The sequence below is a fragment of the Lepidothrix coronata genome, unplaced genomic scaffold, assembly GCF_001604755.1.
Source record: "Lepidothrix coronata isolate B3197 unplaced genomic scaffold, Lepidothrix_coronata-1.0 Scaffold116, whole genome shotgun sequence".
NCBI classification, from domain to species: domain Eukaryota; kingdom Metazoa; phylum Chordata; class Aves; order Passeriformes; family Pipridae; genus Lepidothrix; species Lepidothrix coronata.
The window spans coordinates 1,768,475-1,791,908 of NW_016690296.1; the positions used below are offsets into that span (position 1 = coordinate 1,768,475).

A 23,434-nucleotide genomic window follows, 5' to 3' on the forward strand; every position below is an offset into this window, starting at 1 on the left:
CTCATCTAATGCAGGATCCGTGCACCTCCAAATTAGGCATTGCGAAACCAAGCTTACAGGCACCAGCCTTCAGGGTGGTATAAGACTTTCTGGGTGAGGACCTGGAGATGCTTGAGAGTTCTGGGCTCTCCATCCCATGGATGACAGTCTGGCACCCCAGGGGAGCTAAACAAAACCCCCAAACATGAATCTGGCACCAGCTAGTGGAGAAATTAAATAGCATCAGCAGAGCAACAGAGATTCTCAAATACTTGTCCTGCTCCATACTCCAGGTTGACTCAGAGCTATGAGCCCAAAGCCTTACAGCTCTCTCCCAAACGAGGACACTAACAAGGATGCTTTGGAAGTTGTTTTATTTTAGTAACTGGAAGATGTGTGCTTAGGCTCACACCTACCACCACAACATACAGGAACACGTATGAAGGTGTGTCACGTGTGCAGGACTTCTACTCTCACCGTGGACCAGCACAGAGGACCTTGACCATGTGCCCCAAAGACATGGACAAAATCATTCTCTGCTGGATCTTGGACAATCCAGAGACCAGAATATGTAACACAATTAATACAGAGAGCAGGACAGACGTGTCACGAGTCACTCTTTCAGAAACTTCTCTTCAAAAAATTTCCTTAAAACCATCATCATTTGATAGTTTTAAAAAGCTTACTGGTAGTACGGACAGTTTTACTGTCTAACAGTGCAAGCCCTGTCTAAACAGACTCAGTGTGAAACTGCTGAGCTGTACATAAAACCAATTGCTTAACTTAGCTGCAGTGCCCAAAAGGAAGGCAGGCAGCAACGGAAAAAGAAACTTTGCAAAGAAATTCTGGGTGATCCCAGAGCTACAGACCAGCAAGTCTTACCTCCACAGAAGGCAAACAGGCAGATACTGCAATGGAGGAGAATATAAAAAGGCACACAGATAAAGAGGATACACAGAGGAAGAGCTGATGTGGCTCTTGTGAAGGGATGTCACGAAGAGATCTACTGAACTCTGTCAAGAGTTGGCCATCATGGCAATAAGCATGACCAAACTGATATAATATAATCCTTTTGAAAAAAGAGTCTTTTGATAGAATCCCTCATCAAAAACCCTTAAATTAGCTAAGCTCTCCTGTTATACAGGATAACGGCCTCCTGTGAATAAATAACCAAATAAAAGTCAGAAATCAAAGGGTAAAATTCCAATGATGGCTTTTTATGGTGGGTAGATGTTATCAGCAAGCACCTCAAGGATTTGTTCTCCAGTGTGAGCTTTTTAACACGTTCCTAATAGAAAGGAGCCACCAGTAAAATGTTTAGTCAGAATCACTTTGTAAGCATTTCTCACTCTCCTCAAACCATAACTGCACATAACTGCTAATAAATGTGTGTGTCTACATAAACATGTGCTTCAGACTAAGGCTACAGCCTGCTCATCCTTCTCACTGGCTACAGAACAGGGACAACAGAACCTCAGTCCCACCGAGCCCAAGGTGGATTGCAGGAGGTGGGGATTTCCCTAACTCTTCACATTTGTTTAATGTATGAATGTCTTAGTTAAAACCAAAGAAGGAGATGGGGGATCTAAAAGAAAATTCACCAAGTCACTTGACTTTATTCCTGAAAGAAAAAAAGACGTTTATAACATTGCATCACATGTTAGTTATTCACCTCAGACAATTTTTAGCTGCTGCTAACCGTGCAACTCTATCTAGGAAACCACACTATCACCCCTGTGAAAACCAGGGCTTTCCAAACAGCTCAGCTGCACTGCTCCTCATCAAAGTCCACTATTCTGAAAAGGTTCAACGGCTTTTAGCTCAGGAACAACAGCATTTCTGAGAAGTAGTTAATGAACTGAAAAGTGAAATATTAGATTACCATCAACAACTATTTCTAAAAAAATAGATTCAAATAAATAGGAAAGAACATGGCAGAGAAGGATGACACAAAACTAGTAAGGAGCAAAGAAGGCAGCAGTTTAGATATTTAAATATTTCAAGCTAAAGATAATTATTTGGAGTTGTTTATATTTGATTTTACAACATGAAATACTCTTCTAACTTTTTTTTAGCAAGTAGTATTAAATGTTAAATCAAGATCACACGGTTTATTCACACTCTGGAAACATTCATACATCTCCAAAACAAATTCATGTAGGGTTTGGTCTATGATGATAACTGTGAGAGCTGGTTTATTTTTATAGACTGTTGCTAAAGCACTGGTGGACTAAAAATAAGTTCTGTCAAACAATGATAGTGTATTCTCCATCTATAACAAACAAATACTTTCCATAGATCATCCAAATCAGGAGAGTGAAAATGGACTGTTATTGCTGAGAAATAATAAATAAGGACTTGGTAAAGATAAGATTCTGAAATGTCTAGTGCTGTCAGGACACTGGGCAGGGGAGGTAAGGCACGAATGTTTTAACAGCCTTTGTCTCCAATGATATATAGTGCATGGGTAATATTCACTAGTTTAGAATTTTCTAGATTGGCTCAGGTTTTTTGCAGCAAACTCTGTATGCCCTCCATGGATTTTGCCCCTCTAACTTCCAGTTTGAGGGATTTCCTGAATTGATTCCTTTCACTTTGTCTTCTGAAGCTCAGTGCCTATGTGCCAAGTGTTGATAGCTTACCTGTTCTTGGGATCTAAACACAACCCTACAACCATCTCCAATTCATGGTCACCACTTACGTCTTAAATTCACTCTCACATGTAATTAAACATATCTGAATTAAAGCCTCATTTGTGACCTTTCCTTCAGTTAACATCTGAATTTTGACGCTGGCTCTTCCATCACGTTTTCATTGTGCAGTGTTACCAGGTTACAATTCTGCATCTTAGCAGCATTAGAACTTTCTTACTCTCGCAACCACAACTTGTGGAGTTGACCTCTCCTCTCTTGATGTGAAGGTTGGTACTGCAGCCTACTTGGACAGGTATATTTTTATGTCTTCCCTTGCATTCACTTATGTTGGCCTTGTGTCCCCTCAACTTAAGAAGCTCATTTTAAGAAATCCACCACACTTCTAGATGCTGTCACACTTCTCAGACATGATATTACTCCATCGGGTCTCAGCTGTCGGGAGAGTTTTCAGCAGGGTATAAAGCAACAGCATCTTCATCTTTTTGTTCCACTACATTTCTGAAATTTTGAATTTATTTTATCTCTCAGCAGGGGCAAACCCTCCTGTCTTGGGGTTCTTCCCAGAAACATTACACTTATCCAAAACATGCATGAGATCTTTCATTTAACATCCTCATCTAGCACCATGATGAATTTACTTGCTGTTCTTATTTTCTCCCAGAGATAATTTGTATCCCATTCTTTAATAAAAATGGAGATATCTGGTCTACATCTCTTTGGATGTCCCTGCTAAAGTTTGTGTATCTCTCAGCTCCTGACAGTTTTTTCTCAGGTTTTAGTTTAAAAAAACCAAACAAACCCCAACTCACTTTGTATCTAATATTCACACTCCACTTTTGGAGACAGGATACCAGCCTCTGTGTGCAGACATTCCACTTGGTCGATGTCCTAATTACAGGGTGAAAAGAACCCACAGTGACTAAGGAGCTTAAATCTGCCTTTCGGACTTGCTGAAATCCCAAACTACCTTTTCCAGCTTGGACCTTCAAACTGAAAGTGTATTTCTGAGGAAACTACTGATGAGCCACTAGACCTAAAACTTCTATTTGAAAGTTCCCAGGATCTTTTATGTCCATCCCCCTGTGTTTTTAGGCAATGGAAGCAAATCCTCAGAGCTCAATTTCCAGTTGACTACTGTTACTATGCATGCAATTGACAGCTTATTAAAAAAAAAAATAAAAATCATTACAGTCATAAATTCCAAAACTTCAGGAAGTGTTCCAGCCTCTATCAGCTGGAGCACTGTTGATTTTTCGGAGTAAAATTTGAACAGAATCAAATAAACAGTATCTAATTGACAGAAGAAAATGCTAAATGCTGCTGTGCTCTCCCCCTCATGTACATATCTCATTTTATCAAGTGTCAATAGACTCAGCTATTTATCTTTTTTTTTTCTAAATTTTTGCTGCAGTTCAGATTACACAGTGTCAAGCAAAGTATGGATAGGAGTGGATAGCATGGATCTGCAGTTTTCTTGGTATTATTTACACAACAAATGCTACATACATCAAAGCCAAAAACTCAGTCCTCATGGGAAATGGGAACAAGGTAAGGTTTCTTCTTTGTTTTAGTACAGTAATGGCATAAAGAAAAAATAAAATATATATAGACATGAATCTATGGCAACAGACCACTGAAAATTCAAATGTATTTTATATGCTACTTTCAATTCATCCTCATGTCTAAGTGATGATCAATTGTATTTATAGAACACTCATAAATCTGTCACTTGAATGACCCCACTAGCTCATAGCTTTTTCAGTATGGCTTTAGCAACCCAGAAAGGCACAGTGTGTAATATGCATGATAATGGATTATGTCTACTGAAGTCCTGCTCAAGTCCTCACAGTTCAAGTGAGATGGGTCAGTGTCTCAGCTGTTCCCACCCATATCAGCAGCTGCACAAAGCATTTGTGGCCATTTCCCACCCATGGTCCACTAAACCCTTGTAGCCATTGCTTTTCTTCCTCCTCTTTGAAAAGAAACAGAACTGAAATTCTCTGGGGGAGAATTTCACCCCAACATTGAGTATGTCAGAAACAGCAGAAAAAAAGACATATCTGCAGCTGAAGCTGCAACCAACATGAATAAAGGGAAACTACTCAACAAAAAAGATAAAACCACATTATTTTAAGATTATGTGCAATACACTGTTTATCAAGAAATAAAGAAGTCAGACAGATTTCCACTTTGTAGCCCTGTAACATGTGATGAGCATCACCTGTAGACATTATTAAAAGGTACTATGCATAAGACAGGTCAGATACTCTGAAACAAAGAACATTCTGTGCCTTGCAGTCACTAGTTTCAGGCAGGACACACCATACTAGGAAGTTCAGAAACACGAGTAAGCCCCTGAATGTATTTTATCTCTATAAAAAGCCCAGTTCTTTCAAATTAAGTGGCTTTTCAGAATTAAAGTAGTCATAAATCCCATATGGAAGACCATTTTTATTAGGAGAACTTAAGAGCAAGATCTTATTTTGGCAGCAGCAGTGAAGACAAAGGGCACAGGCAAGCCTTGGAAAAACTGCCTCAGCTACGGCTGCCCAGCGCTTCTTACTCTAACGCTATCTCCTTAGTTCTTATAACTTTACCCAGTATAATTGTTCTGACTAAAATTTTCCACACTGGGCTTTTGCCAATTTTGAGAGGCATTTTTCAGAGCTTTCTTAGCCTCCTCCAAGAAAAAAGCTAGGGAAAAACACACTGCTCTTTACAGATTAATGAGCCCCACTGACCTTTCCAACAGCCTGTGAGCACTGACACTTCAGAACGGGTGGGTCACCCAGCACATCTTTTTGCCAACCCCAGGAAAACCCCCCTGAACTTGGCCAAGCACAAGTGTTTGGACATCCTGCAAATTTATGTATGCAGAAGAGAGTCAGATTTTAGAAGCTCATTGTTCATCCTGTCCAAACACAATGCAGAGACAAGGGAGCCATGAGAGGGGGACATAAAGGACTAGAGGCAGACTCCAAGTGAAAGATGAACAGACGAAGAGCCAACACCAAAGTGGACTTGGTAAGTGCCACCTGGGCACAGAAACTGGGATAAAGGGTGGTAAAGAGTAAAGGTTGGCTGATAAAGTGAAGGGGTGGAGAAGCAACAGCAGGAGTTTCATCTAGGAGAAAATGCAGAGGGCAACAAGCCAAGTCTGCACATTCCCCTCCAGAACTGGAATGAAACCCAAAGTTGCTGTCTAGCAGACAAATGGTGAGACTCTGTATCTGCAATACTGTGAGTAATACATCCTATTTCCCTGTGGACCACAGAGCAGATAACTACATACTGCCCTGCTAAAATAATATTCCTAATTCAAACTACAGAGGTCTGTTGGATTGGAAGTTATCCATCCTGATAAAGAACAACACCTGCTTTTACCGACGTATATTTAAAAAAACCCAAATCACTAAGAATTTACAGGTAATAAAACGATGTTAGAGAAAAATCAAAGACTGCAAAACCAAGCACTGAAGGTCTTAGCAAGTTTAATTAGGCCTTTCTGTGCATGCTTTCTGTGAGGAGTTTTTGAAGATGCAATCGCATACTACAGCTTCATGAAATCCCTCAGGTTTTTTCCCAGTAAACAGCACTCTGAAAGTAAGTCAGGAAAGGAAATGCATTCTGCAGACCTTGCAGAGTTCAGAAGCTGTGCAACAGAGGAGGCAGGAGTTGAAGAACAAGAAAGATGATCCCACGGATGATGCAGTGAAATGCATTGATAAAACACTTCGGGGGTGCCAGCAAACCTGGGTAATTGTCTTAAGATCCCCAAATACTGCCACCCTGCAGAAATACTTTGCAGAAGAACTAGGGGTATGTTTAGAATATCAAAGGCCATTAGAGATGGTCATGTAAGAAAAGAACTGATGAGGTTAGTGCCTTCAAATGAGTGCCAAAAATGGGTGGTTACATTCATCTTCTTTATATGACTCAGCTCATCCAAGTAGAAAATGCAATTCTGTTCTGCAATTAAATTATTTTGCAAAGAACTCAATGGAAAAATGTCATTCTTTGAATCCAACTCTCCACAACTTAAAAATAATTTGATACAGTTGAAGGTCCTACTCATCTTCTAATGTCTTTGCCCACACCTACAGAGCTCCAGCAGAGCAAGCAACTAACAAAGCTGGCATAAACTAAAGATAGTTGTGGAAACAGGTGTGGTTCAGGTTACAGACTGATCACTCCTGTACTTTCTCCAAATGAAGATTTTTATCCCTTCAAATTGCATCATGACCCATAGTCTTCTGCCATCTCTCTACTGTCTTACCAATTCACAGTCTGAGGTAAAACCCTCTCACCCCCAACCTGATGAGAGAAGAACAAGTCAGCAATATTTAGGATTCAAAACCATATAGGACTGATATTCAGGTAGCCCTTACCTCATTTGGTGGGACATTAGCAAAAGGCTGGATGACAGCTGCCAGGGGAATGCGGGTCTGCTTGGCCATATCTGAAGTCAGCGGGAAGCAGTAGGTGGTACAGCGGATATAACGAGGGCTGGCGTGGCCTGCAACACCCAACAGAGCACAGTGAAAGGCTGGGAGAAGGAACCCTCCCACCCCAACACAAAGCAGAAAAATCGAAACAACAACGTCAAGCAACAAGTGCACATGTTACATTAAATACATGCTTTTCTCCCTCCCATGCAGGCTTCTGCCCACCTCTCCTCTTTATGGTCAGCCCATTGTCCCTCCCTCTGGTTAAATCTTTCCTTGCTGTTTGAGTTTAAAGCAGGCATTTAAACATATCAAGAATAATCCCACAATTATTTGCAATAAAAGACATTAGTTTGAAACCTATCATATCTACAATCTTAAAAAAAAATAATTGGGGGGATAGATGATATCCCCCCATATCAACACTGTATATAAAGCAAGGAGGCAGACTGATACCTACTGTTAAGACTGCTCTAATGAGCTAGCTCTGATTCAGCAAATAGTGTATCTGTGTTAACATCCCCATGCTCACTTATATTGCCAAATACAGTGTGCTGAAGTCACCACACCACTTTGAGTAGCACACTTAGCCCAGGCCCCTCAGTGAGAAACTGTGCTGTGCACTACAGACGAGCACTGCAAGGAGACACGAGCTCAGAAATCAGCCTCCTCGTGCTCCCTCTTGAACTATCAAGCTGCAGCTCTGCTCAGTTTCTTGAGAGGAATTTCCTGGATCATCAGAACTGCATTATCCCATTCTCAGATAATGCCAAAAAAATTTTGATGTGTTTGTACATTTTACACATTTATCCCAGCACTGATAAATTACTGCTGGGCTGAGTAGTACCATCAGTTTAACCTGTATTAAAACACCAAGTCTGCTGTCAAGAGCAGCACGTGGAAGATTGTACTTCCAGGCTCTAGGCAGAGACAAAGGCAGATAAATTTTTCCTTTGGCCAATGTAAGTCAACTAGACAGCTTGCACACTTCAAGGCCCCTGTTGCCTGGAAGAGAACTTCCTAAAATTTGTTATCTTAAAACATAACAGTGCTAGAGTCTAGGCTCACTGCTTCTTCCAGTGTCCATCTTTTACAACTTCAGAAGAATCCAAAAAGGATTTTCAGCTTGAAATGTAACATCTTGGAAAATTTTAAGTTAAAAAGAAAAGTTGTCTCAACTATTCAGATTACTTTAAAGGCCAGGAAAGGTAGAGGAGGTGTAAGGTGTAAGAATTCAACTCCTACTTCCCTCCTTCCCCCTTTTTCTTTTATTTCAAGGAAGTCTCCAATTTCATGTCCAATTTAGAGTAAGGAACATGGTTTTCAGATGAGAAATTTGAAAATCTAGTCTTTTTTTGTTTGTTTTTTTAATTGCATTTGATTTCATCTAGAAAGACTCCCAAATCAGCAAGGGCAGTTACCTTGGTCTTGGATTACGCAGTCAGTGGTGACGAGAGGAGGAACCTGTCCTCTGGTGTTTGTAGCATAGACCTGCCCTCCCCTGGCAGCTTTATCACTTTCAATTACTTGGATCTGATGAATAAGAAGCAAGAAGAGTATGAGAAAGGTGAGCCATGCATTCAGCTGCATTCACAAACAGGCTAACATCTACACCAAGTGACACTCTGGCTGAAGCCTAGTTTAGAGCATTTATCATATCATGTCATGAAATTCTCAACGCAGCTGGTTTTACTGCCCAAATTCCTTTCTCTCTTACTTCTGCACAGTCCCTCACTCTGATACTTTTCAGGATATAATCAAAGTTATAAAAAGCTGTATTTTGTTCCACATCAGAAATCAGATCCCAAGGATGATACCATTATTCCTCCTCTTCCCTCACAACCTTGTTTAGAGTGCATCCAAACAGCTGTGAGAGGCAAGAGGAACGAGACGGAATTTCTGAAACTGGCTGTGCCACTGCTGCCAGTATCTCATGGAATGGCATCTTTACACTGCACATGAACTTCTAATAATAGCTAGGGAAGTTCAGAAGCCTCTGTTGGAAAGCAAACAGAGAAAAAACCAAAATTACTTGCATAGAGTCTATTGATCAATGTCCAAGAGGTATTTCCTAACACACTGAAAACAGTCTGGGGCCTGTAACTTTTTTTTCCCCCAATAAAGTTTGTGTATTGCAATTTAAATATACAAGGCATTCTTCAGAGAGCTTACTAGATCTTCTGCTTAATTACTTTTCCCTGCCTTCCTTGGCATGTATACTTATAGCTAACTCCTGCATATGAAGGAAAAAGGTTCTGCTCTAAAAAGGTCCACAGGCTGAAGAAAGCAAACCACTTTCAGACTTAGCTCTGCAAAGGATCAGTGTACCACAGTATTCTGCAGCTAACTGACCTAAATATATCATTGTTCTTGGAAATAACTGTTGACAAAGCCCAGATGCTAGTTTTCATAAATGTTGTCAGAGCACATATCAACCTCTAACATATGTAAGAGAAATATAAATCAACAATGGCTACAGATAAGAAGTAAATCTATCTGGCAACACTTCTGTAATTATATAATGTAAATATAACAACAGAAATACACATGGTCACACTCATTCCTCATTCTGAATTAGCTTTTTGCCCTTTACAGACCTTGACCCAGATCGTGTTTCTTTTAAACATGTCATTTCGATCCTCTTTGTGCTGCTTAACCAACCCTTTTAACCTATTTTAACATGGTTGTCATAGTCAAGGCTGTTTATGCTACGTGCAGAATTGAAACAAGACATCAGCCCATGTTTTCATGCCAGACCTCCTTCTCCCCCTGCCCCCTTTTTTTTTTAACTTAGACAAGACCATTTTATCCTTCCAATGTAAAAAGCACCACACTGAAACACCAGGAATGACTGACTTGAGGGCATTTGTTATTTATACAGACACTCACTTTAGGGGTTTTTTTACACCATGGTTTTCAGTTATACTTAACTTGAAAATTGCCTTTAACAGAGGCAACTGCAGGTGTTACATTAACCCCTAAGGGATTACAAAGTGTTTTTTCCAAAATTCTGGGGGGTTTACATCAAAACCATCACAGGATAAAACAAATCTTTTCTAGAAGGACAAAGCAAGACTGTTCCCTACTAGACAGGGTCAGGCTTTTGCAAGAATGTTTTTCCTGTGCAGCAAACCTGCCTCAGCAGAAAGTGGAAGATTCCTGCAGTGAATTCAAGTAATCCTTCTGTACTGTTCACTGCCACACTAAGAATCCTGTTGAGAGCTCCTAGTAAAGTATCTGGAGTCATGAGTATGTCCCATGCTAGATAAACTTACAAAGCAACTTCAGGAATCAAACTAACTTTATGCACTAATTTATCCCAAACTGACAGCACAGAGTACAAAACTGCATAAATAGGAAACTGCAAACACTAGAGCATATCTCGTGAACCAAGCCATGCAAGCACAATTTTATGTTACAAAAACTGCCACCAGCTACAATGAACACAATGTTAGCACTACCATTCCCTTATCTTAAAGGCAGCAGAAAGTGACTTTTATAAAAAATTAATGCCACATTACTTACTGGGCTTGGAATAGAGTTAGGATCAAGTTTCTTCTGCTGTGGGCCTGAGAGCTGTCCTGGACCTCCAGGAAAAGCACCAGGATAAGACAGCTGAGATCCTGCCATCTGAGGACCATAGTTTGCTGCAGAGTTACAAATGACAATTTATTTAAAGTATTTAAGTTCCATTATCAACTTTTAACATCAATTTCTGCCATAAAATTAATTCTTACTGAATTTCTCCTTCCCTTCTGTTTTCAGCAAGGACAAGACAGGGATTCCTTTGGCTTATGCAGTTTGTGTTTTAAAGGTAAGAATAAGACTACATGTGACAACTCTGGCCCCAAAGTGTTCAGGTATACATTAAGTAGGACAGTCAGCAGAGATGACCACAGCTACTCAACCCAGGCCATTACATCAGTGAGAATCTCTCCCCTAACATCAGTCAATGCAAGCTGGTCTAGTTAGCCAGCTTTTTAGTTGTTAAAATAACTGTTTCACTCACCTATATCAGGTGAAATAGTTGTATTCAGTTACAATTCACTGTTGCCACAGTAAACCATTTCTGAAGGCTGCTTATGACACTACTGTAAGACAGAGAGCAGCCTATACCTTCATAGGGTGTAGGAGAAACTCCTTTCTGTACTATGGGCCTTTACCAATTACTAATGAAGTAATTCTCCTTCTGATACAAATTAATCTCCTTTTTTTTTCTTAAGTCTCAAGAGAGTGCTAAACGTTTGAGCAAAAGCAGAGCCTGTCTCAGATGTACTGACTAACAATGCAAATCTTTACCTTTCTACAAAAAGGAAATTTTTGTTTTTCCAATCAGCTGAATATTCAGCAGCGAATGGACACAGTTCCATCAGAGATTCTCTATTCATGCTTTGTTTTCAATTACATAACAAACATCCTTCCCTACCTTGCTGAGGATGATATCCAGGCCCTGGAGGTTGTCCTGGGAGCTGTTGCAGGTTAGGATTTGGAGGGACAGGTCCAGGGATCCCACCTTGTCTGGCCATGGGAGGCAATGACTGCTGAGCACAAAGGCCATTGACACTACTGGTTGGTGGAGGAGGAACCTGTGGCCCAGGTGGCAGAACCATTTGCTGCTGGGTTGGTGGTGGTGGGAGTCGTGGACTCTGGAAAGATGCCGGATGCCCAGGGCTCGGAGTGGTGCCAGGACCTGAGCGAGAAACTATGTCAGATGAGTGTCAAATGATAGCCTCCCAACTCTGGGTGGAAGGGGCTCTGGCTTTCCTCAATACACTTTTAACAGAGACAATCTTGTATCCCATACTGACAGTGCTGCACCATGGGGACTCTGCATGTCTGTTCACATTACAAATCTGACCTCGCAGTATGTCTGAACTGATTCAGACATTCAATTTTTTCCTTTTGGCTCTATTTTCAATAGAACCCTGCAGCTGGGAGGGATGAGGAAAGAGAGAGGAAAGCCAGACTGACAATTCTTGATTAGAATACGCATAGATCAGCCTTTGCTTTTGAAATATTTAATTTCAGAATGTGAAACAACATTCTTTTTGTTTAATAATCAATTTCTCTTATGTGGCATGTTTTTGTTAGTCCGCTATTTGTACTTCACCATGACAAGTCTGATGGAAAATAAATCCATTTGATGCTAAAAGATGAAACGTGGGAATTATTTTGTACACACTGGTGAGGAATAGCTTGCTGTTTATAGGATCCAGATTCCAATTAAAATTAAGAGAACCCTGGAAATCGGAGGGTTTTGAGACTTACTATCTGTAAATACTCACTACTTTACAAAACCTACATTTTTTAGTCAAATTTCTCACAAAGACCTAAGGCAAAATAATTTTAAAGAAAGCTAAAAAATAACCAAAATTAGGTTTGAATCAAAAGGACCAGTGTGTTAATACACAAGCACTAAAATGCATCTTCTGTCAGACACAATTGCAAACAAGACTTCACATGCAAAACACAAGCTCAGGTTTTCAGCTGGTACAAAAATATCACTCCAGTAGATTTCAAGCTTTGAATTTCTCACTCAGTAAAGTTACATCAACTCAGTCTTACAGCTGTGGAAAAGTCACAAGAACAAAACCCAACAGAGAGGCAAAGTTGTATAGAATTTGTCTTCAGTGGTCTAAAGGGTATCTCAGCCTTCCAACACATAACATGAGAACATTATATTTTACCTAATTGTTTTATGTATTATATCTTTTACAGCATTTACATACATATCAAAATTAGTGGTGGGAAGTAATTTACATGGAAGCATCACATGATCACATCTTTACTTCATGGCCTAGGTTTGAGATGTTATAACATCAAAATAAATGCAGATAAATTTAGATGAAAAATTAAAATATTTATACAAAAAAGAATAAAAGAGTTTCAAAACAGAGAGAAACTGTAAAAAGGTGAGGAAAATTAAACCCTGTCTGCATATTATTGCTCATGCCTTGGCTGTTCCTGACAGGTTCACTAAGTAACTTGAGAAATGACTGATGGGATGGCCAACTTTTACAGAAGGTTCATCAAACACCAATTCAGAATTAACCCAATAATACTGGTTTTGGAATTGGATTAGATAAAAAGAATTCTAAGGGCTTAAACAAATCATAGTGGCCAAAGATTTCATTTTCTGTTTACACAGAAGTTCTGTAGCTTTCTAATTATCATAGTCTTAATGCTTTAACTGAGAAAAAGTCACTCAGAGGAGACAAAACCATTACCATAGTTATTTATCTGCATGCTGTTGAGCTGGTCAGCAAGTTGTGCTGTAGATGAGGCAGGTGCGGCATTTGGGAAGGCTGGTTGTGACTGAGGACTGTAGGGAGGATAGGAAGCTCCTGTGTTGCCTGGAGGTGGAGGGCCTTGAAACCTAAAGAGAAAAATTAGTGCAGTTATGCAAAAAAATTACATCAACCAATCATAACTCTAGAAGATTTCATACCTTCTCAAGGGCAGTGCCAAAACAATTAATTAGGACAAAGCCTTAAGAGAGTTTGCCCACATTCTGCTCACTAGTCTTAAAACATACGAAGCACGTGAAGCACAGAGACTGCACACTCATTTAAGTAAAAAAGGTAGTACATGTTTGTTTGAATTGTTAGAAACAAACGCCATGGCAAAGTGAGAGTGGTAATAACTATAAGCCTTAAGATTAAGAAACACAAGCTTCTGAACATATTACAGCACTCCATCCCCTTTCCAAGCTTATAAAGGAACATTCCCTACCAGGGATGTGTGAAGAAGATTAGGAGAAAAATCTGTAAAGAGAAGAAAAGGAAGTGAGAAACTGTTGAGGAGTTCTCTGTAGTAGAGGAAAAAAGAAGATGCAGGTAGGGAAAAACTGCTTCATGATTATCAGATATGGAATGCAAGAAAAATAACTAAAGAAAAGAAAGCAGAAACACACATGTGGCTTATGAAGCTATTTCCTACCACACTATTTCACTCTGGTAAAACAAGATCTCAGGCTATGTCCCAGAGAAGATTAACACTGATTTTCCTACGACCCCTTGTAAAACTGAGGGGTTTCCCCATTCCCTTCCCAGACAGGCAAGAGAGGTCAAACAGCTCAGCTCTCACATATCAATTCTTTCAGGTCACCTGTGTGGCTGCTGCCCTGGTGTCCCAGGCCCATTCTGGAAATTGGTCTGGCTTAACTGATGGGCACCAGGTGGTGGAGGCCCAACAGGAGCCGAGGATCCAAAAGGCACAGCTGATTTTGACACACCTGAAAAAGATCAAGCACTTTCATGTAAAACTCTGTAAGAAAGCACAAGATGGCCAAGAAATAACAGTGTACAGCCCTGTTTTAGCAATAAGAATACCAGCTCCAGCTTGAGCAGAGGGGCTGGAGCAGAGACCCCTTCCAACCTCAGTCATTCTGTGATTCCCCAAGAAAGCACAGATTTCTGGTCAGTTGTATAAGCAGGTATGAAAAACTAACAGACAGTACAAAGGAAACAAATAGCAGTTTGCACCTTTCCAGCAAAAGAACCCAAGAGGGACAGTAAGAAAGAAGCAATGAACAGACAGTTTGGGATACTCATCATTCCCTGTCCCCCAGTTATATTTCTAAGTAGAATCAAGAGGTCCCTTTGATTTTGGAGACCAAGGTAAGGAGAAAACTTGGAACAACCTTTAAGAACAAAAACAAAACAAGCCTCCAAGCCTATACTGAAAATGGTTCTGAATTCAGACCTACTACATTGACAGTGAAGAAACTGTAATTTATGCAGACAGCAGTGCTGAATAAACAATATTTCAACTTGTATCCCTTGAATTATTTCCCTTTAAATTACTCTAACATAAAAAAATACCAAAACTGGTATTTTTCCCAAATATTCTAATATGCCAATTACCAGAAGTAGTTCTAGCAGAATTCTGACTATATTCAGCTTTTGATTAAAGTAACACAACTCCTGCTGTCTTTAGTAAAAAGTTTCAGAGAAACTGGGTAAAACTTCTTTTATTCTGTTTCCTGTTGCAGTAGCAGTGTAAAACTTAGAAAGGTAAGAAAAAAAGATGGAAAACATCACCACAGAAAAGTAGACTCTCAATAGAAATTTTAAGCCAAAATCATACTTGGTTGAGGTGCTGAGTATGAAGAGTTCGGGTCCCCATAATGTCCATAATGAAGTGAAGAATTAGGTGATCCAAAACCTCCTATTCCTGGTTGGGATTGGGAATATGGAGGAGCTGCAACATAACCTTGTTGACTCATGATGGCAATATTCTCATTCCAATTATCAGGTCTTCCTTAAGGATCTGCAAAAGAGAAAGTGACACCTGCTACTATTCATCACTCTCTGTGCATTTTAAAGGCTGTGAACTGTATTTTCCAAAAAAAAGATAAAAGGCTTTTGAAGGCAAAAAAGGACCTGAAGTCAAGGACAAACAGTGAGTTTGTTTGCTTGCTAGGTTTCCTCAGCACTACCACATACTGCATGAATTTAAACAAATTTTTTCTGAATGGGATTCACCTCTCCCAGGCCCATGGAGAGAAAAACTACGTAACGGAAATGCAGGTGGCAAAAACACTCAAAGGAAAGTCCCAAATTGCTCTCTTTACCAGGAAAACCTTGACTTAACTACACCTGGAAAATACACTGTGAATCCTGCTTCCCAGATACCAGCCATCCCAATGAACACTGAAATATCAGGAAAGGCAGAGTGACTGGGGTATAAAACTCCCCTAGCAAACTCTTCTCCTGTCCTAGCATGCCTTTCTTTAGCAGAGATGTGGAACAAGGTACCAGCTTTCCATCAAACCTTTTACACAAACCCCATTCCAAGCAAGTGAGGGAAGATTCCTTGCTTTTATGCTGGAGAAAGAGACAATAAAATATAGGAGAGAGAGAGATCCTATTTCCAGTTGTTTTCTGCATTAGTGGGCCAAGCCTGAGCAGCATTTTTACTGCAGAATTGCACAGTGTGACAAAATTCAGCACAAGGTCTTCCACAAGTGAGAAGCTGCTCTCTGAGGGCAGCATGGCCTCAACAGCATTCTGTGTTGTCCTTGCTGTTATCAGGCATCTTGTCCCTAAACTTTCACATCTTGATTCTGTTGTTAAAGAAAATGAAACAACCAAAAAAACCCGGAATTTGACAAAAAGCAATTCAGAAAAAGTTTTCTAACGATGAGAGCATTCACAAGTCACATAATTTGCTTCTTGTAGTCAGATTTTGTTAAAGAGCTTAGAATAAAATTTTAGAAAACTTTGAGGAAAGTCCTGAGGATCCAAACCCTGAGTGAGCATTTACTACTCCCGTAGAGCCCCAAGCACATAGGTCAGGCATCCCCAAAGAACTAAAGGTATACAATATAAACTATCATTTTAGGTGTTAAATGTTCCTTTGAAATAGCTTCCCCAACCACCTACACCGCACATTCTTAAGCTCAAGCCATGGAGTCATCTTTAAATACACAAACTGGATGAAAATAAATCAGGAATTGTGCTCCAGAAGCACACACAAAGGCTCCTCAAGATGACTCACATAAATTCATGCTGCACTGGTACATGTCAGTATAGAAAAGCTATTCCTATCAGAAAACCTATCTCTAGGCTTCTCAAATTAAACACCTATTTCTGAAGGAAAAAAACCCAACAGTTTTACTGATCTTCCACGTCAGACAAGAAACCACCCTGAGCTGTGTACAGGGCCCAGCCCTTCTCACACCCTGCCTGTGCAACCCTCTAAACCACACTCCTCAATGAGCTGTAAGATTTCTCAGCTGCAGTATTAAACTCCTTCAAGTAGTTAATCTTAGGGACTTTTCTACTGCTTATTAGTTAATGAGGTAAACACGAGGAGAAGAAATGTTTAATGAGAGACTTGGTGCTGCCAGCTGTACTTTCTTCACTCCTCTGCCTCCATCAGAAAAGACGTGGCAGTGAGAGCTTTAGTTGCTCCAAAAGATACTAAATCAGCACTAAATTACCTACACACTGGCACAGACATATATACATATATATTTTATATCTATATAAAGGAAGAGACCTTCACTTTGAGGCAGCTGCAACAGCCAACACCTTAAGCTGCAAGAGCATCCAGGGGAAATGACTTCCTCCACAGCTTACTCACTCTCACACACACACACAAAAAAAAAAAAAACTTGCCACGTCAAACTTCCCACAGACAGCATAAACACAGAGGTCGTGCTGATTGAGACAGGAACTGTAACCACAAGCAAAATAATGCAAGTTTATCGATCACAGTTCCAGAATCTATTTAACACTGAGCATATTTAATCTCAAGACAGGCATATTAACCAACACACCAAGAAAAGTTTGGAGGCACCACCCAAAATATCAACAGAAAAATCACCTAAGGGTTTAGTGATCAGGTTCTAACAACAGACATACAGATTCACTCCGGAAACTGCATGAGATGAGCGGATCTGCTAAACCCAGATCTTCCCCTAGGTTTATTCACTACAAGCATCTCTATGCTGAAGGACAGGAAAACTTTTTTCCTCCCTGTCTCTGTCAACATTAGTTTGCCTTACACCCTATAGCCTGGGGAACAACACTAACACTGAGGAACAACTCCAGAATTTAATTTACCGCTATTACAGAGTAGGTCGTCATCTTTTTCGGAGGATTGCTGTATATATGTGAGTAAAGATGTAAAACTCTGTCTCTGAATGTAGGACAAGAGAATCAAAACCAGAGGCTGGCGTCCTTGGCTCACTGAAGAAGAACTATTAACTTTGTATTTCTTCGGAGACACTGTGCTCAGTAACACATCATGTAGGAAGAGGGGCTGTCCCTTCCCAGGGCACGCTGCAATCTCAGTCTGGCAAACAATATTTGGGGGTGTGCACATTTATCTACACGCGCACACACACACACACACATACAGAACGCAATTAAAATACATATATTGGTTTGAGGGTTTCTTTTCAGTACCACATTTTGAGCTAAGCCATGAAAGCAAAAGCTGAAGTTTTCTCCACTCAGTGCAAAGCCTGCAAAGGATTTCTGTATTTTTCCCGTGCATGTAACATTTCTATCTCCACGAACTGCGCGGTTTCAGCCGCCGTAAGCTCGCAACAGGTCTGGCTCCGCGGCCGGTCCCACCGCCCGCCCCGCGTCCCGCGGCTGTACCTGTGACCTGTGCCCGCCCGGGGCCGCGTCCCGCCGCCGCGGGCTCGGCGCGGGTGCGAGCAGCGCCGCGGTTCCCCGGTGCTGAGGGAGGGAGGGAGGGCGGCCGGAGGGCGGCCGGAGCCCCCGCGCTGCCCCCGCCCGCCCCGCGGCCCCTCAGCCGGCGGTGCCCGTTGGGACCGTTACCTGGGGCCGCGCGCCCGCTCCCTCACGAGCCCGAGTGCCACGTCTGAGCCGGCCCCGCGCGGGCGGCGCCTGCGCAGTGCGGGCGGCGAGGCCGCGCCCGCGGCCGGGCTGTGCCCTCACCGCCGGGGGCGGAGGGCAGGCGTGGGGCTGTCACCGAGGATCCGCGTTTGCCTCAGCGACAGAGGGGCGGCAGTCTGCTGTAAACACAGGGGTGTCCTACAAACACGATACTTCTCCTCATAAGTGCATTAAAAACAGAACCACAGCATCAGTTAGGTCGGAAAAGACTTCTGAGATCATGGAGTCCAAGCTATGACCAAACACAGCTGTGTCAACTAGGCCAGGTCCCTCAGTGCCACGTCCAGTCTTTCCTTAAGTGCCTCCAGGGACGGTGACTCCACCACCTCCCTGGGCAGCCCCTTCCAATGGCTAATCAGCCTTTCTATAAAAAAGTTCTTCCTAATGTCCGACCTAAACCTCCGCTGGTGCACATTAGAACTATGTCCTCTTGCTCTGTTGCCAGTTCCCCGGGAAAAGAGGCATATATATACATACATATATGTATATGCATGTGTGTGTTTATTTATTTTTATATATGTTTTACATACATATGTCAGATATATAGATACATGTATAATATAAATAAATACATGCATACATATACACACATATACATGTGTATGTATGTGTGTATATATCTATATATCTGACATACGTATGTCAGATATATAGATGTAAATATATATACATAAAAATAAATACATACATATACACAAATACATGTGTGTGTATATGTATGTATTTATTTATTTATTTTTACATATCTTTGTATCTGACATATATATATTTATATAAATTATGCCACCCAAGTATCTCTAGTGAAATATGACACAGGTACTTTACCTGTTTGCATATGCACTGGTTTTAGTTACTGTTAAGGTGCATTTAAAAAGTCTGCCTTGGTTACAGGATAGTCACTGTTTTTTCTAATTAACAAAGTAGAAACATGGTAGTAACATGAGAGAGACTGGTGGTAACATGAGGAAGATGTATTTGTGAAGTTACTGTTCCTCCCAGTCACAAACAAACATTAGTTGTGGTGCAAAAGTAAAAAAAAGGAGAGAAAAGTGGCAGAGGATTCATAACAAGAAAAAAAAAGCCATTGCTCACAGAACCATAGAACCATAGCATATCCTGAGTTGGAAAGAACCCACAAGGATGATCAAAGTTCAGCTCCTGGCCCTGCACAGGATAGCCCCAAGAATCACACCATGACAGCTGCATAACTCACATGCATCAAATAATATAAGCTGTTTCTCTACATGTTATCAGAGCCAATACTGTTGGACATGTCAGGGAAGATCTAGAACCTTTCAAATCTCTTCTAACTGTCTAATCAGAAGGGAAAATTTCATCCCCGAGGTGGCAAGCATCAGTTAAACTGGATGTGGTTTTGGCTGCAGGGTATCAGTGACTCTTTCATAAGTAGGATGCAAACCAGTGCCTTTCATCATCGCTGTGCTGTAGTTTCACCCCTCATCCCTATCTCTTTGGCTGGGACACATTTAAACGGACACATTAAAGTTATGCAAAATTCTTTTGAAATACAATGCCACTGAGGAAAATAACGGTTTTAAGTTTGGACATTCCCTATTTTATCGTGGAGACAGGCAGTCACTGTCCCACCAGTCCTGCTCTGTCTAGCCCAAAGCTATTAACAGTAAGCAGCTGTGGATAATTCAGCACTGGAGAACCATGCACTTACTTGGCCACTGAATACTTACTATCAGATTTCTCCTCCCCGAAATCAGCTCCAGTGAGACCGAAAGATGAGATCAGCAAAAGATAGCAGGGAGAAGCTGTGGCATTGGCAGTTCTTCCCTTATTTCAGGCCCACTCTGGAAATGGATCAAGACACCTCTTTTTTTTTTGAGGATGCTTCTGTTGTCCTTCAGCCTGGAACACTGAGACAAAAGGCATGCAGCTTGTCATAGTCTGGATGTTTTGAAGCTACAAGTAGTATTTGTCTACAGTTTCCACCTATAACATTAAAAGTAATTTAAGGTTTTCCATTTCAGAAACATGGAAACATCATTAAAGATTTAAGTGTGTTATTGGTCTGGAAAGTAACTTCATAAAAATGAGATTGCAGGATTGCTAAACTGTTGTAAGTAATTTTATTAAATGACTTAGTTTTAATTAAACTGTACCTTAAAATCTGAGAATCTGACTAGTTTGTTCTCTGTCATTGTCAATAATGATGATCTTGTAGGTTAAATTACTTTTCTTAACAATCAGTTTATCCTGAAGTGGGAACTATGCAATGCTGCTGAAATCTAATGTGATTTCACACATTTCAGACCTAATTTGGAGTTAGTACTGGTGAAGTAAATAGAAGAATTTGTCTAAATCTATATGATTTTTTCATCTATATTAAAAAGCAATAAATCCCCTGCCTCTAAAATCTCACTTTTAAAGTCCTCACTAGAATTTTTTCTGTTAGTTCTGAAACTAAAGAAACCCACAGTCATCCATCAGCTTGGGAGATAAAAGCCCCTCATGGACAAACCACGCAGAACTCATGTCTCTCTCTCTCACAGCACATCACATTAAGACAATGGGTGATTCCAGGAAACCCAAATCCTATCCTAACATTTTCATTTACAGGATGCCCTTAAAATACAGCCCTGGCACAAGCTGCCAGGAGGAATCAGAACAACACCACGATACATTTGAGCTATGGGCATGTATTTCTCACAGTGATGGGATGGCCACAGCACAGCTTTTGTAGCACTTAACATTGGCTGCGGTAACAAATCACAGTGACCAGACAAATATCTGCAGCTCAGTGCTATAAGAATTTATTTCTAGATCATAATATATATTCTAAACCTTTCTCTAGGGGAAGGTGTGGGCAGTACTGGGTGTGTTCTCTAAAGAAAAAGACTGTTTCATCACAAGGAATAGTTCATAGAACTCCAAGGATTCTACATTTTAAAAGGCTTTTTTAGTTGTTATTGAAACTGTTTTCCTCCTTTTAATTTCATATGTATGTCCTTCAGACAAAGCAATAGGTTTGCTTTTGCACAACATCAGAAGGGTCCTAAAAGCTATTTACATACTTTCTTTTCCTGTCTTGCTTACATATAATCACTAAAATCTTCTTTAATGTTTTGTCTACCGTGTAGTTAAGATCTATGGAAACCAGTTTACAGCTTAGTGTAAAGTGCTTTACAAGAAAAATGGAAGTTAATATTTACAACGGTTGTATTTGTTTAAAATGAAAGCAAAGACTTTGGTAAAAAAAAAAGAGCAATCAAATTTTGAAGGGATTATGTTCTTCTGGAGAAAAAAAGTGTGTTAGATTAAAAAATGCTACATGAAGAAAAAGAAAAGATGTAATATTTCAGGAATCAGAACAATACTGTAAGAAGAAATACATCAGTATTGTGACTCAGCTACATTTCTAATATAAAAAACTATGCACAATGAAAACCTAATTGAAGGTACAACAGAAGTGAATACTGATATGTCTCAGTGGCAATTAGAAAATATTATTGGACTACACCCTCTAAACACTGCCCTAAATAGAATGAAAAGAAAGCAAAGGGTTTTCAGAACATCAGACTGATGTAGCTGCTGTTATTCAGGGAAAGTAATACAGTAAAGTTAAAATCCAGGGCATACATTCATTGCTGTATATATTTTCTGACAAATACTTTGTTATACCCTGCAGAGGATATTATCTAAAACCACTTTCTTTCCCTGAAACTCAGTAAAACAGAAATTTTTATAAAATGCTCTACTAGTCCACATGTGATCAGTTCTGTGCAAGTCACGCATTACAAAAGCAAATGTGCTTTAGAAAACTGACTGTGGCTGCTTTCTGCATAAAAAGACTTTCTGGTTAGTTCAAGCCTCTGGATTTTTCAATATCTGCAAATTGTGAGGCTCCTCTGCTTATTCTCACTGACTTGCTATTTTGGTTTTCTAATGAAATCAACATTCTGGCAACTTGATCTGGAACATTTACAGGAGATAGATACAGTGTTCTGAGAAAACTGCTGGGATGTTTCAGTTGGGGAATTTCAATTATCTTTTTAATTAATTTACTACTGTCTAAGATGCATGAGAGTGGAAAATTGTACTACCTGTTCCTAACAGAAAAAACCCCCATGACTCGATTATCCTGCAGTAATTGCTACATAATGAACTGTAACATAAAAACAAAGATGAGAACTGATTATAATCTGATGAATAATGTATCACATATAAAGCACTGTGAATAAACATTAAGCCATCAGTCTGAGAAAGGACAGCAGAAAGTTAAATGATGTTTCCCATGTTTGCTTGCCGAATGCATGGAATTTCTCAAATGTAGATATATTTCACTTTTACGTTCAAAAGCATCTGCAGCAGCTTCACTTTCATTGGCTTTCATGTTACATTCCCTGCTCGTGTATAAAATTTCTGCTCTATTAGTGTAGTCTTGCTCCAGAACAATACTCAAATAAACTTACTAACATTAAAAAGAAGAGTAACTGAGTTAACTCTTCATAACAAAGTATTTGATTGATTTACTCAGTTTTCTTATTGGAAGACCTGACATGAATTTAATAACTCAGCTGTGTTTCAGCCAGTGCTAGTGATCATTAACACACTGTGAGTGTAATCCTACTCTTAGTAAGTCATATTTGTTCCATATAATTGATTGTCTACTGCTACTCATATGGTATTATTTCTGACAAATGCTCAGAACTGTGGAACCTGTTGTATAAGAAAAACAACCCTAAACAAAATCACTCAGAAATTACTTAGAATCCAAATACTTCTATGTGTGTTCTTGCTCACATTCACTGTGCTTCTTTACACCACCCGTAATGTGGAAGTAAAAAATCTTCTACCTGAGCATGGCAGAGGTATTATATACCAGTAAAGCATCTCTGATATTTGTAAAAATATCAGTCTGGATTACAAAACTATTTTTCAAAATACTGGGTTTGTGTTATTTGGGTACCTTTAGTCTAAACCTATTGACATCTTCCCCATAACCAGCAAA

General features: G+C 40.1%; 1 protein-coding gene across 3 annotated transcripts in view; it reads right to left on the minus strand.

Annotated features, from left to right (window-relative positions):
* Positions 1-20,320, minus strand: part of SEC24D (SEC24 homolog D, COPII coat complex component) — a 47,329-nt gene extending 27,009 nt beyond the window's left edge. Inside the window, exons 1-8 of one of the 3 annotated variants that reach the window (XM_017825104.1) lie at positions 18,376-18,439; positions 15,167-15,349; positions 14,186-14,312; positions 13,306-13,454; positions 11,505-11,768; positions 10,604-10,725; positions 8,500-8,611; positions 7,022-7,149 (exon numbers count right to left, since the gene is read on the minus strand). In XM_017825104.1, the coding sequence (XP_017680593.1) occupies positions 7,022-7,149; positions 8,500-8,611; positions 10,604-10,725; positions 11,505-11,768; positions 13,306-13,454; positions 14,186-14,312; positions 15,167-15,305 (1,041 nt within the window). In that variant the 5' untranslated portion in view covers positions 15,306-15,349; positions 18,376-18,439. Of the gene's footprint in view, positions 1-7,021; positions 7,150-8,499; positions 8,612-10,603; positions 10,726-11,504; positions 11,769-13,305; positions 13,455-14,185; positions 14,313-15,166; positions 15,350-18,192; positions 18,296-18,375; positions 18,440-20,159 lie in introns of those variants that run through there. The other 2 variants (XM_017825105.1, XM_017825106.1) reach the window with 2 other exon arrangements.
* Positions 20,321-23,434: the final 3,114 nt, after the last annotated feature.